This window comes from Drosophila montana, unplaced genomic scaffold (assembly GCF_035044405.1).
Source record: "Drosophila montana isolate Dmon_TW-CO22-7 unplaced genomic scaffold, ASM3504440v1 contig_3200_1, whole genome shotgun sequence".
NCBI lineage: Eukaryota > Metazoa > Arthropoda > Insecta > Diptera > Drosophilidae > Drosophila > Drosophila montana.
Window position 1 is genome coordinate 3376269 of NW_026998080.1, and position 14312 is coordinate 3390580.

The window sequence follows — 14312 nt, forward strand, 5'->3', positions numbered from 1 at the left end:
TATATCGATAACAAAATAAATCAAAAGTGCGCGGTTAAAGTTAAATTGAAGAGATCTGACTTCTTTAATTTCCTAAATACCAAAAATTATTCATGGCAAATTTTAATTGTACTGTAAATATATTTCTTAAGTAGATGCTTATTGAACTAATAATTTGATGACAGCTTATCAAAAAAAATTTTAACCACAAATGAGCAATAAATTTCACCATTCACCGCCGCTGCAGTGTGACCGATTGTGAGGCGAAAATTAGTACATTTTGTTAAGAGTATGCCGAATACTTGTTGTCTTTTCCGACTGAACTTGGTCGCTTGTATTATTTCATTAACATATAAAAATATAAAATGTGGCCGGTGGTAATGGCACTTTTACGGCGCAATGCTGTTTACATTACATTGCCCATTGCAGCCGTCGTGGGTTTTATTGGCTATAATCTGGAGAATCTTATGTCCGACAAATACACGCCATACAGTCGTGAGTGTCTTTTTAATCATATGTGCATAACATGCCTTTAACTTTACCTATTTTTTTTTATAGCTTCCATACAAGAGGTTCGCTCTCAGCGCCAAACTGATGAAAGCCTTATAGAAAATCCAGGCAATGTGGGAAAATTGCAGTTAACGGCCTCCGTGCTGGAGCGCAATCTGTCGCCATCCCTGCAACCGAAAGCATAATTAGCTAGCGGCACTGTTACCTAAGTTATAATGGATGTTAATTAAAATTGTAAAGTAAAAAATAAAATTTAAAGCAAAAAAATTAGTGGCCCTTTCAATGGCCACATTTATCATCCCTTGCGGGGATCGAACCCGCGACCTTTGGATTAGAAGTCCAACGCGCTATCCTCTGCGCCAAAGGGACAGGTGGTGGACGCTTTGCCAATAACTTATACAAGCCAAGTGGAGTTTTTCCTACCAATTCTCAGGCAAAGCTCGTTCTGCGCCTGCTGGTTTCCTACAAAATAATTCCAAAATGTTCTAAGCATACACAAAAGCTTTACAATTGAACTTGAGTTGAATGCTTCTAGAACAATTCGGACTAAAGTATGTTCTTAAACGTACACGTGTACATGGCCTCGGTGGCGCAGTTGGCAGCGCGTAAGTCTCATAATCTTAAGGTCGTGAGTTCGAGCCTCACCCGGGGCATGTAATTTTTTTTGATTCTTCGTTATTTTTATTATATTTATATGTATTCAGCTTGACAATTTGAAATGATTCTAAGTTATGGCTTATATCAGAAACGCTTACATGCTTTAGATTAAGGGGTATTTAATTGTTATGAGGTCCATCGTACGGTATTATCGTGGCCTATTTTCCCATGCGCTGAATGGACCACTCCTGCTGGCACAGCGGGCAGCGATTGTTCTGTTTGACCCACAAGGACATGCAGCAGTGATGAAACGAGTGATTGCACTCGCCCCAGACGACAACGCAGTCCTGGCGCCCCAGCACGTCCCGCTTGTTCTCCGCCTGGCAACGCAAGCAGGAATCTGCAAAAGATGCAAAATACGTCAGCGATCGAGTGTGGCTGAATTAGAGAAATGAAATGTCAGCGTCAAATGCGACACCGATGACATTGGGCGACAATTTGAAGCCGGCTGCTGCACGGGTAATTGGATACGTGCGGATGACGTACATAGATACTCGGGCCAGTTGTAGATACAACAGCAACAACAACAAGTTTCAACTAAAGGCAACAACTTTACCCAGCTGCGGCTGGCTTGTCAACAATTCATTAGAGAAAATCGGGCGACTTGTTACGCAAAGTTCGCAGCTATTATTTCAAATGTTACGCGTTGGGAGAACAATTGAATTATGAGTAAAAATCGAGTTAATTCCGTTTCGTTTCCCGATTTCCGTTTCCCGATTTCGCAATGCAATTTGATGTGCGGCCAGGTCTTATCGCATTCATTCAACAGTTCAGGCCAAAATTCACACACACAACACACGAAAAAAGTGCAATGTTTTCTTTCATTCAATATTATTAATTACTGTTAATCCAGCTAATCAGATCTGCAGCCTTTTCGCCGCAAGGGTCACTGACATCTCCAATTGGGAACGCATCGGTTTTCACCAAAAAAAAAACACATTTTTCTCAGAATTTCTGTAAATTTGCCAAGGCAATGCAAAAGCCAAGCTCAGCCGTTCAATCACAGTGCAGGCGGGCGGGTGTGTGTGTGTGTGTGTGTGTGTGTGTGTGTGTGTGTGTGTGTGTGTGTGTGTGTGAGAGTGTGTGTGAGTGTGTGTGTGAGCTTAGGCATCACCTGAGCTACTTTGGAGTGCAGGTGTTGGTGTTGACATTTCGAAATCTGAACGCGTTAGCAAAAATTTATTAGTACTTACTGCCTACATTAAAATACATAAAAAAAACAACAAGTACCCAGACTTGTCAGTACGTTATCGACTACATGATACTCTGTAATCGAGCTGAAAGTCCGCTTTTCGTTAATGTCAAACAGCAATAAATTAAATTTCGATTTATTTAATTTAATTTGTATCGGAAGCATTCTTGGATAATATAAGTGTTAGAATAGTTATCCGAAATTCGGATAAAAGCTTTTGATTGTTTGTTTATAAGTATATAAATACTGTAATAATTAAGCTATAATAATTAAAAAACTTACTAAATGACTAACGCATAATTAGTATATTAAAACAAACTGTCTTCTAGGCTTTTCTATAGAAAATGATCCAAGTCCAATTAAAAGTCATTATATTTACATTAAACGAAGTCATTTGCTGCAGAAATTGGATAATTTAAAAGGTACAATCAGAAAAGAAAGATGAATCTAATTAGATTGGAGTATTGAAAATTTTTGGAAACGATTATTTTTATGACTAACATTTCCATCATTCTTATACAATTTTGTGTTATGTTACCGAACAGATCTGTAAATAAAACTGTTATACTTTTGTTTTGATCTGTAAATAAAACTGTTATACTTTTGTTTTGATCTAAAATATTCGATTATCTGTTGTTAACTCTTGTTGATCTAAAATATTCGTTACTGAATCTGTTCGACAAATTTAGATAATCCATTAGATACCCTGCTAGCTGCTATTAAAGGGTATCAACAGCGTAAAAGCGTCGCAAAAACACAAAAAAAAAACAAAAAGAAAACTAAAACCAAAAAGTAACAAAATAAATGATAAAAACAGGGGGCGGCTATGGGGTGGGGGCGTGGCGGGGCTAGCATTGAATGAGTCAAAGCTAAGACATATGTACGTACATATGTACATTGTTCTTGTTTTTGGTGTGAAAAAGCGCAACACAATTCGCATGAGTTTTTTTGTATTGTGGCCTGAAATTGTAAACCGACAACAGGAAATTGTTAACATTTTTTTTATGAAATTTCCACGAATTTCGTATGGCCCGTAAACTATGAAGTCAATAGCCGATCGACACCAACCAAGTTTTAAATGCGCTTTAAATTAAGTCCAACTAGCTGCTTAAATGGCCATTCGATTCGGCTATTGGCCCTTGAACCAGCTTGGCTTTAATTGGACGCTGATACCCTACCAACTACAGGGCATATTTCCTATTGCATCTACGATATCATGATGGAGTCGAAACTGTTCTGGCCAAGTCGGGCATATCGAGTACCTCGATGCTTATCTATGGGGTTTACGATATCTCCAAGATACGTTCCACACACAGAAATGCTGCGTTGATAACGGAGCTATTCACAGCCAGATAAGATACTCTATGACTACATTGTTCTATTGAAGAGTTAATCAGGAAAGAGTTATAAATTAGGGTTAAACAAGATAAAATACTTGAACTGCTTGACTTGATATATATATATAGATATATAGATAAATCCGAATTCGAGCAGACTTTGTGCAAGGCATAATAATATTTGTATTTATTATATTTAGCAAATTCTATATTTTAATGTATCTTAATTTAATGTATCTAGTATCTATTTCTAGTATCTATATCTGGTATCTATTTCTGTTATTCACGCTAAATGAAATTCCTTTAATAAGTATCTAAATGATTTGCTATTAAAAAAAAATTACATTTTCATCGATTTCTCTTTTTTCTCTTATTTATAAAGATTTGTTAGAAATATATTACGATCTAAAAACAAAGCATGGAGATTTTTTTTCTTTTCTTAATTTTCCATTATTTTCCTTAATCTAGAAAACTTTGAAATACTCCATAAATAATTTTGGTTCGATTTTAGCCAAACTTAAGCCAGAAATCTTATGAAAAATTGATTAGATTATATCTGATTGTACATTTGGCAGCTTTATGTTATTTGTACTCTATTCGACATTCATTCAATATCAATTAGCGCAACTTGGACTATAATTTTGTGGGCAAATAAACTGCGTAATGTACGAAAAATTAGCTGGCTAATGGACTTATAAGCACATGCAAATGATTGGCAGCCAAGCGAAACCATGATGGAGTTGCTCGATGAATGATTCTCTTATTTTTGTTGGGGTGTTCCCAATTCAGATGTCGAGATGCGTGCGAGGTGGCTGCGAGTGCTCCAAATGCTGCTCGGACTGTGGCTGACGCTGGCGGTAAGTGGGACTCCGGGTCAACCAGGAGCAACTGGAATAGCTGAACTAATCGACTCGCTCTAGAATGCGCGTCTGCTGAAGTTCACCAATGTCAAGTGCCTGGAGCTGCCGACGAATGCGGGCTTCAGCAGGTACGAGTACTGCCGGCTGAAGGTGGTGCGGCGCAACCAGGTGGAGCTCTCGCTGAAGGTCAGCCTGCTGGAGCTGCCGATCACGAACCTGACCACACGGCTGCAGTGCTTCCAGCGCACGGACGGCTATCGTCCGTTCGTCTTTAACATACTCTTCGACTTCTGCAAGCTGATGTCCGCCCGCAAGTATCGTCTCTCGTTCGAGAGATTCATCTTCGATGCCATCCGGCAGCACAGCAACTTTAATCATTCGTGTCCCTGGAAGGAGGATCACATGATCGTCGAGCGATACGCCTTGGACTTTGCCAAGGTGAACATGCCCGTGCCGGCGGGCGTCTATCGGCTGGACTTTACCTTCTACGCCTACGGCATAGCGCGCACCTTGACGCAGGTCTTCTTCGAGAAACTGGAATAGGGTCCGTTAAAATAGGTTATGTCCGGCGTACACACGCTCTACACACACCCCACAAAATGGCGATATTCGATTCGATTCAATGCAGAAGTTAATTTCATCTGTTTTTTTTCATTTTTCATTTTTTATTTTTTTATAACAATTGTCTGGACAAGTTAAAGCCAATCAAGTCAATAAACAATTACGGTACACACACGTATCTATATGGACATATGTACATATATGTATGTGCATAGTATATGTCTACGATCTAACATTCTGCGAGGGCTTGTTTAACCAGGGGCCGGAGCACCGTGGTACGAAAGTGCTGCAAACTGAAGTGAAACACTTTTATATTGAGTTGAAGGCAAAAGTTATTCAACACTGTCAAATGAATAGCTTAGGCGACGTTGTTCAACACTGTCAAAATATCATACATAAATAACTTAGGCGACGTTGTTCAACACTGTCCAACTATCATAAATGAATAGCTTAGGCGACGTTATTCGACACTGTCAAAATATCGTAAATTAAGAGCTTAGGCGACGTTATTCAACACTGTCAAAATATCATAAATTAATAGCTTAGGCGACGTTATTCAACACTGTCAAAATATCATAAATGAATAGCTTAGGCGACGTTATTCAACACTATCCAAATATCATAAATTAATAGATTAGGCGACGTTATACAACACTGTCCAAATATCATAAATTAATAGCTAAGGCAACGTTATTCAACACTGTCGAAATATCGTAAATGAATAGCTTAGGCGACGTTATTCAACACTGTGCAAATATCATAAATTAATAGCTAAGGCGACGTTAATCAACACTGTCCAAATATCATAAATTAATAGCTAAAATAGATTTCTCACTTTTAAAATAGTTGGTTAATTTATTTGGTTATTTTCCCACATTAAAAGAACAAAATGAACCAGCTCGGAACTAGAATTCAAATACATTTTTTCTCTTCTTTTCCAGATGTCAATATTGGGTAGAAATTAAATGTATTTCAGTTAGAAATCCAAGATTGTAATATTTCAAATTGTGAAACTATTATTATCTGAACCGGAACCATGTGGAAAACCAGCTGGTTAGGCTTTACGAACCGAACCTAACGGGACAGGGAGCTGGTTCGAGTTGTGAACGGAACCAGCGAATATTTGGCTAGTCATGGCAGCTGTTAATGGAACACATTTTCCATTAGCATACTGTGTACTAACTAACTAGTCGATGCAACAAATTAGCAAAGCTGTATTTGTTTGTGTTGTTCAGTTGTCATATTTAGTTTAATGCTCCTTTGATCTGTTTAAATTAAAAAAAAAAAGTTTTCGGCCCACAATGCAGGCACTGGAAACTTATAATATAAACAATTCAAATGCGTCATTTAATTAAGTAAACAGTTGTTGTTCTTTATATACCCTATACAAATTGCAAGTGGCTAACGACGAAAGGGTTTAATGATTTTGTGGAAGTTTATGTAACAGAAGGTTTCTTCAAAACTCACAAGGTTATTGATTAATTAATAAATAATGAAAAATAATTAAGTAGTTTTTCTAAAATATTTCATTACATTTACATAATACATTTTGCTGGATATCTCCCCATACAAATTTCATAAGGATCGGACTATAAATACCGAAGTTATTTAAGAATCAAGGAATCATAGTCTGTGCCCGTCTGTGTACTGCTTACAGGGTATTGCTAGTCGTGCACTCCCGACCAATGTACATAGGGCCGACAAAAGGTAGGCGTGTCCGCGGTTAGCATCTTTCGCGTATGGAAAGCGACAATCGGACGACAATCGGACGACGACGATTAAAGCGGGTTAATTACAAATGTGCATTGTCAGACGTTTAAAAAGGCGAAGACAAATGAAACGTGACAAATGACGCGACAAGCCAGATCTCAGACCGAAAACTCAGGTGATTTGCGGCATTGCACAATGAGAAATTGAAAGCGCAGTGCGAATGTTCTCCGGAATGTGTTTTTTGCCGTACGCCTTTAGCCCGACTAACTGTTGAATCATAGCCACATTAACCCGATTGCATTACAAACTAAGGTTTTGGGCTTAACTAACAAAAAGTTGAGGTATATCGCTTAATTGGCCCCATAAATCGTAACGTGTCACTTGATCTGATTTTTATTGTACGGTTCTTTTCATTAACAACACGGCATTACCAATATGGCCCACCATTAAAAATCAATTTGTAATCATTTTATTATATAGATTACATTTTTTGATTTACAATTTCATATACGAGTCCATTTTTGTGGTTCTAGTTCGCTCATACGACAAGTCTACATAAATAATATCTAGTTCGATTCCAATTAGAATTCCGATCAACTCCGTCTCGGAATAGTTCATTTGAACAGATTCATCACGCAATACATGTGAATCATTTCATCAAAGGGCAGGCAAAAAATAAATAAGTAAGAAAGAAAGAGAGAGCACGATAAACCTGCTCGACTGGCATCAGAAATATTTTTAGTCAAGTCGGCTGATCCGACCAGACATCTATAAATACATAACTTCGACAATTCAAATTCCGGTTTGCAACACCTGACTAGACGCCAATGAACCGGGCCTAATGCATTCAGACCCAGCGCCTAGGCGAGACATGCAAATGTGCCGTCTCTCTTGCCTGCTCCCCTCTCTGTCTGCGCCTTATGTAACTTCTGACTGACTGCGAAGTGTTAAGTTCAAGGTGAACGGGTGGACGGGTGTATACGGGAACTGCGGCCGGTTCGTGTGACAGTTGTGTGTCTAATATTAGCGCCATTCCTGCCCGTCAATTTCTGATATGCGGCGGGGTTGGGGGCGGTGTCTGACTTTATTGTTTCGATAACTGCGTCTTATCGGCTGAGTGAAGCAGCGATGGAATATCGGTCACATGCCATCATACTCTCTCTTTCTCGCTGATTGATCAATTGCGTTTATTCCCCAAACCAACTTGCACGATTCACCATGATGCGACCCCTGCCACTCCCCCCCCCCTTCGTTAAGTTTCCTTGACCACATTTCGCCCAGCAAACACAACTCGTTTTCGAGTCGATGTCGTCGTTGCTCCTCTTCTTATTCGCTTTGCTGTAACGGTCTCGTTTACGTGACGTCACGCACGGGGGCTTGTCTTGTGCGCCAAACAACAGCAGCCACAACAGCAACAATAGCAACAACAGCAGCAGCAATTACAACAACAACAACAGCAACGAAAAAACAAAACGAACGTGCCCCCAAAACCGGCTCCCTCTTGCTCTTACATTCGATTGCTGCTCTTACCTCCGCTCTTAAATGCATCGCTCAGCAGAGATTGTGATGGCCAAAGAGATGCAAACAAAGAGTAGAGTTTTACGGGCTAAGCTCAAGACGCTGAAGCAATGCGCTACAATGCGCAATGGAAATCTACACAGTGCTGTGGAAAGTTGTTGGAGTTTTTTTTTTGTTTTGGAATATATCGATTAACTAATGTGCGAATGTCTACGCCTACTTGTGGAAAATCACACATGTGACCAAATGGGAGGTGTAAATCTTATTAGCTTACTGTTAACTTAAGGGCGGACAGCAGTGATCACCAAACGACGCATTTACAAACTTTTCACGGACCCACGAAAGTTTTCCCTCATTTAGGAAGAATACTCAGGCAATTCAATTGTTTTATAAATTTAAGTGCACATAATTTCGAGAAATGATTACTTAATTTAAATCTACACAAGTTTTTGCAAAAAATATTTTGTTAAGCTAAGCTTTCGAGTTTCTTAAATTTATGTTATTAATAAATTCGAAATGGGATTTTTCAAAGGGGGAAGAACAGAAAATGTATACGCATAGCTGTTGACAACTTAATTTACATACATACATATGTATTGTATGTACATATATTATTCTTTTGCATTTTCAAATAGAAATGTTCGGCCTGTTTCAAAAAAAAAGTATCCTGTAAATAACATGATCAACCTGAAGCCAAATAGGAAATCAAGTCGATGGCATCTTTTGGCAATTTGCCTGTCTATCTCGAGGCATTTGTGAAAACGTGCAGATAAGTGCATAGACATGAGAGGGGCAGAGGCGGAACCAGGAGATTCTGGCATGTTCCACTTGTAGGTCGACATGCCCAAAGTCCAACGATCGCAGTCACATGCAGAGTGTGGTGACTAAAGACACAAAAGCCAAATGAGAAGAGCAACAGAAATAGCAACAACAAAAACAACAACAACAACAAGAGAGCTTTGCCAACTTGAAATCGATTTCGTTCAGCAAGTGAAACAGAATCAATGTACTCGGCTGAGTTATTGCGTTTGTGTCTGTATGTGTGTGCGGGCTGCGAGATCGAGAGAGAGCGCCAAAGTGCGCTGTCGCTCAAGGAGATCCGCAGGAGAGAGCGTGGGGGGAGGGGGGGTGAGTTACTCTTCATTGCATCCATCGTCTGACGCGTTCGACAAATGAATGGAAAATTTCGATTTTCGTTTCGCTTTTGCCTCTTACATTTGTATTCCTAAATGTTTGCACTTCTTCTGCATATGGCAACGAGTGTGTGTGCGTGTGTGTGTGTGTGTGTGCTTGTGTCTTTGCTGGTTATTTTCCATAAAAATTTCCACTCGTGTTAAATTTAGGACTTCACGCGACCTCAGGCACGCGAGACATGCACATTCATACATTTTTCTGAGTACATGTAAGATTGTTGCGTACGTGTGTTAATTCCCAAAAAATTCCATATGCAGCTGCCGCAATTTTACAACACTATTACAATTTATTTTAAAGAGAATGAATGAAGACATTTCCAGGGATTAAAACTTTCTTTAAAAATATTCCGATTAAACAATTTACATGCACAATTAAAGACTTAATTTTTTGAAAAATGTTAAGTACCACTAAATATAAAAACTACCTCTTGTAATGTAACAACATTATATTAAACAGTCTAGATCTATTTTCCCTACCATAACTTTTAAGCACTTGTTTACTAGGGCCACATGATAATCCTCCGCTTATCATAAGCACAATATCTCAATATCTGTTATCAGCTCATCCCGCTGACCTTGCGGTGTTCGCTTACTCAACACTCCGTTAGGGGGCGAGGGGCTGCGGGTGTCGGGTCTCTGGGCACACTTTACATAAGCAGTGCTCCGGGGCTCGGTGTACTCGTAACCGCATGTAAATATCTTCCCGAAAGGTGCCCGACAAATGCCAAGTTGGGCAGAGTTTTCCAGTTGCCTCTTGCGATAAGCTCAAAACAGCAGTTGTAAGCCGAGAAAGAGTATCTGACCGGGTAATACGAGTCTGCGGCTGATAACATTCGACATTTGTTTAACAACGCCCGAACCGAATACACGAGAAACATTTCTCAGAGCTATGTTATATACTATGTTATAAACTATTGATACGATCATCTGAATAAACATATTCCCTTCAATAGCCTGATGCAAAAGTCAACAAGCACATGAAACTATCTTAAAGGCGTCGAAGATTAAATACCCCAGCAGAGATATTCATTGAATTTCTCGGAACACAAATTTGATATCTATTCTTATATAGTAAGAAGAAAATTATCCAAATCTGTTGAAATTGAAAATCAATTGTTTTTTTAATTTTTTTATTTCAAAAAATTATTCCTTTAACTATTCTATGAATTATTCCATTTAAAAACTTATAGAACTTGTTACGACAAATTAACAATTCCCCATTAAAAAGTATATTGTAATAAAATGTTTGATGAATTTATGTCAAGAGAATGTTGAGGAATGTTAATAAAACACTTTTTTTAAATATTCTTACAAGACATCGTAATCTTAATGGAATTAATGCCATAAAACGTATTATGGTCTTATATTTATATTTGATATAATTGTTTTTTTATTCATGAAAAATAAAATGTTAAAATGAAAATAATTGAATGTTGCCCCTAATCAACAGATATTTGGTCTTAATAGTGCTGCCAAAGTAAATTCCGCATATAACTTTTAAGGCCCGGCTGCGATCCACGTAAGACTCGGAGTTGACGTCGTAGGTCTGAGCAAATATTGACACGATGCCGTTACTCGACAGCTGGCAGAAAGTCGTCATCGGTTCGAAACTAACTAGTTCACATTTTTCACATTTAGCATCCAACTCAAGTCGATAAAAACGTGGCGCGCTTCAATGCTTCCCCACCTTTTCCTTAAAATCTGTGACTAATTTAAATAAAATATTGTCCTCTTAATCAACAAGATATTCCAAAAAAATGGCATATTTATTTCTAAAAGCACAAAGTATGTCACATTCGATCCCAACTTTATCACATTTTAAACTCGAATATGTGGCGCTCTTTTATGTTCTCAACTATTTTTATTAACTTTCGTAACGTCCGAATATCGTTTATAATGTCGTCTAATTGTAATTGCCTCTTTAGCCTAAACTGTATTTGCGAATGTAACTGGAACTACGCCTATGCCTGGATTACTGACGACATTTGCCCGCCATTTGACAGATTAACTCCCATTAAGTACTGGAACGGCAACGGCAACGGCAGCCGTTATTTAGTTATGCATATAGCAACAGCATTCGCGTAATATAATAGTTATTATTATGGTTGTTGTTAACTGCACGCAATTGTTATTTCAAGTGAGTTTATTGGGCTGCTGTATATATTTTTTGTAGCCCTGTGCATTGAAAAAAAAGAAACAATTTTTGAAATCATAAAAAGAAAATAAAAAAAGTTACATGCCCCGGGTGAGGCTCGAACTCACGACCTTAAGATTATGAGACTTACGCGCTGCCAACTGCGCCACCGAGGCTTATGCTCATCTAACACACAAATGCTTACTTGAGACCTGCCACGTTGCAACTTTCTGTTCTCGTGCTAAACGCAAATTGTATTTTTTATGCGCTTGATAAAATGCTAAAAATACATATTTTATTATTTTTATGAAATGTTAAAAGGACTTTAAACATATTTCGCACTTAATTGAAATGTATGGAAAAGTACTAGAACGCGTTGCAAATATTTTTTTTCCATTCTTGCTGTTAATTATTGGCAGTTGGCAGTTCGGTTCTATGCCGATGCTTTCAATCAGTCAATATATGAACTGTTAGTATTTTAAATAGTTGTTCAAATGATGAAATCAATTTTTTTTTATTTACAAAAGCATTTCATTTTATTTTTTAAATTAAGCAGAACCAATTTTTTAATATATATTTAATTTAATAACGGATTATTGAATATTTTTTAAATTAAACATAATAAATCTAGGCAAAAATGGACTAAGGGATTAATTCATCAAGGTCTTGGCATAGAAAATGTGGAAAGCTGGTATTAACTACAAACAATCAAAATATATACTATTTTAGTTTATCACGATGATCAAGCGTATTTGTTTGTATGTACATATGATGAAATTGAAAATTTTTTTAACTTGAATTGTTGCTGAGGAATGTCTGGAATCTATCCACTCAGATACTACTTGGATAAACAATGGCCAACAAGAAAACGTGTTGGGAAGCGTCATTTTTTGACTGGTTTCTTAAGGTCGCTATGAAATTCTAAGACGAATGACGTATAGACAATTACCATTTTAAGTAAAATATTTAAAATACTAAATTAAAATATGCATAGACATACGCAAGTATGTGCATATGTATGAATTAATTCATCATAGATTTGCATAAATGTATGTATATATCTACATATGTAAGTGTGTGTGTATGCGACTAATTAGCAAAGTGCCGACGATCAACGTAAAGCTTTTATTAGCGCTAGACGACGACAACTTTGAACCGGTCAGCGACGCGAGACTTTGACCTTGAGTGAAGGGCGCTGGTTTTGCCATTTAGCCATAATAACCAGAATGAGTGTGCATTAAGAGCAAATACTTGCCACGCTGCACGTGTATGCTGCTCTACGCTCGTATACGTATTTAGTTATGTGTGTCTATGTGGTGGTAATTCGCATTCGAAACAAGCAAAAATAAAAATAAAAAATTAGGACAGATGTTTGCTTAAAAATAGAAACCAAAAAACGCAACAACTTTGCCCGTTGGAACTTGCGGTATGAGTGGGCCATAATTGATTGCGGCCCCGCCCGCACGCCCTCTAGAGGCCGATCGTAGAACGACTGCAAAGTTTAAAGTGCGATTGCTGTTTAAATTCCTAATACTCACACAGCAATAAATTCCAAATTTTCGATAAGCCTGAAAACTAAACCAACATTTTGACCAGTTCAAGTTCTAACTTTAGAGGAACAAGATTTGCCCATTTTTTTTTTTTTCTTTTTAATTATAGAGCACAAATGCCAGTGCAAAGGTATTTGTATGTGTGAGTGCGAGTATGTGTGCTGCGGGCTGTTTCAGAGTATTAGTTGGAGGCTCGTCAGTCGTCACAAAGCTCGCCCGTCATACAAACAGCCATCATTACATTTAAGCACACACACACATGTGCTCATATATGTGGATATGTGTATGCATGTATGGCTGAGACATGTATGTATGTACATTGTTAGCTCTTTTTGCATACATATGTATATCGTGTGCCAAAATGGGCCCACACATTGGAAATAAAAACAAAAACAAACACACACATGTTTACATACAATTGCTTATTTCTAGATTCGCAAGCGGGTGGGCGGCACAACGTCCGACATCACATGCTTAAGTTAATTTCTTGTTGCTTTTGTTTTTAAATGTAGAATTTTGAGTTCGAGCGCTAAATTTAGCAATTTTTGGCTGAAGTAGCGCAGCGTCAAAGAGAGCGATTTCTGTCGGATCGAGAAAAAAAATTGTGCTCTGAGGCCTTTATATGTGTTTGTGTAAGAGAGAGGAAAGGAGAGTCAGACGGTGAGCGAATGTGAGCGACCACAGTTGTAAGATGGCTCTCTCAATCATGAATTCGACCAACTCTCTCGACTACGTGTCATGCGGCGCTCCACATAGAGGGAGGCCGGGGTAGCCGGGCAGTATTTATCGCTTGGTAATTGTGTTGTGACTGCCTAACAACAATTAGATAAATAAGCTTTTAATGATTTCTTGCAATTTATTTGAATATGCGCGTGCTGTGTGGCCAACGTCCGGAAGCGTCAGATCCGAAGGCGTGGGCCTATCAGCTTTAATTAGCGCGTGGCTGGATTTGTCGCACATTTGTGTGTGTATCAATGTAGTATATAAATACGCATACATAATTTCTTATGCATGCATCTGTTCTCTGCCAAGTTCACGCACAAATCAGCGGCTCACTGCAACAAAAAATTGCTGACGCAATAACTGTCAATTGCATCAGCCTTTTAGGCAA

The 14312-nt window shown here is 38.2% G+C and overlaps 3 protein-coding genes and 3 non-coding genes across 6 annotated transcripts in view; 3 read left to right on the plus strand and 3 right to left on the minus strand.

The window, feature by feature from the left end:
- Positions 1–274: 274 nt before the first annotated feature.
- On the plus strand, positions 275–756 carry LOC135431888 (small integral membrane protein 12-A). The gene is made up of 2 exons (XM_064687289.1): positions 275–474; positions 538–756. The coding sequence occupies exons 1-2, from the start codon at positions 345–347 to the stop codon at positions 672–674; spliced, it is 267 nt and encodes an 88-aa protein (XP_064543359.1). The 5' UTR covers positions 275–344; the 3' UTR covers positions 675–756.
- A 29-nt stretch (positions 757–785) lies between these two features.
- On the minus strand, positions 786–858 carry TRNAR-UCU (transfer RNA arginine (anticodon UCU)). Its single transcript has one exon. It is a non-coding gene; the product is annotated as a tRNA-Arg (tRNA).
- A 211-nt stretch (positions 859–1069) lies between these two features.
- TRNAM-CAU (transfer RNA methionine (anticodon CAU)) lies at positions 1070–1142 on the plus strand. Its single transcript has one exon. It is a non-coding gene; the product is annotated as a tRNA-Met (tRNA).
- Positions 1143–1147: 5 nt separating this feature from the next.
- Roc2 (Regulator of cullins 2) overlaps positions 1148–14312 on the minus strand; it is a 28591-nt gene continuing 15426 nt past the window's right edge. The window contains exon 2 of the mRNA XM_064687639.1: positions 1148–1486. Within this exon, the coding sequence (XP_064543709.1) occupies positions 1305–1486 (182 nt within the window). The 3' untranslated portion in view covers positions 1148–1304. The remainder of the gene's footprint in view (positions 1487–14312) is intronic.
- LOC135432357 (uncharacterized) lies at positions 4473–5175 on the plus strand. The gene is made up of 2 exons (XM_064688023.1): positions 4473–4532; positions 4596–5175. Exons 1-2 carry the CDS (start codon positions 4473–4475, stop codon positions 5076–5078), a joined length of 543 nt encoding a protein of 180 aa, XP_064544093.1. The 3' UTR covers positions 5079–5175.
- Positions 11755–11827, minus strand: TRNAM-CAU (transfer RNA methionine (anticodon CAU)). Its single transcript has one exon. It is a non-coding gene; the product is annotated as a tRNA-Met (tRNA).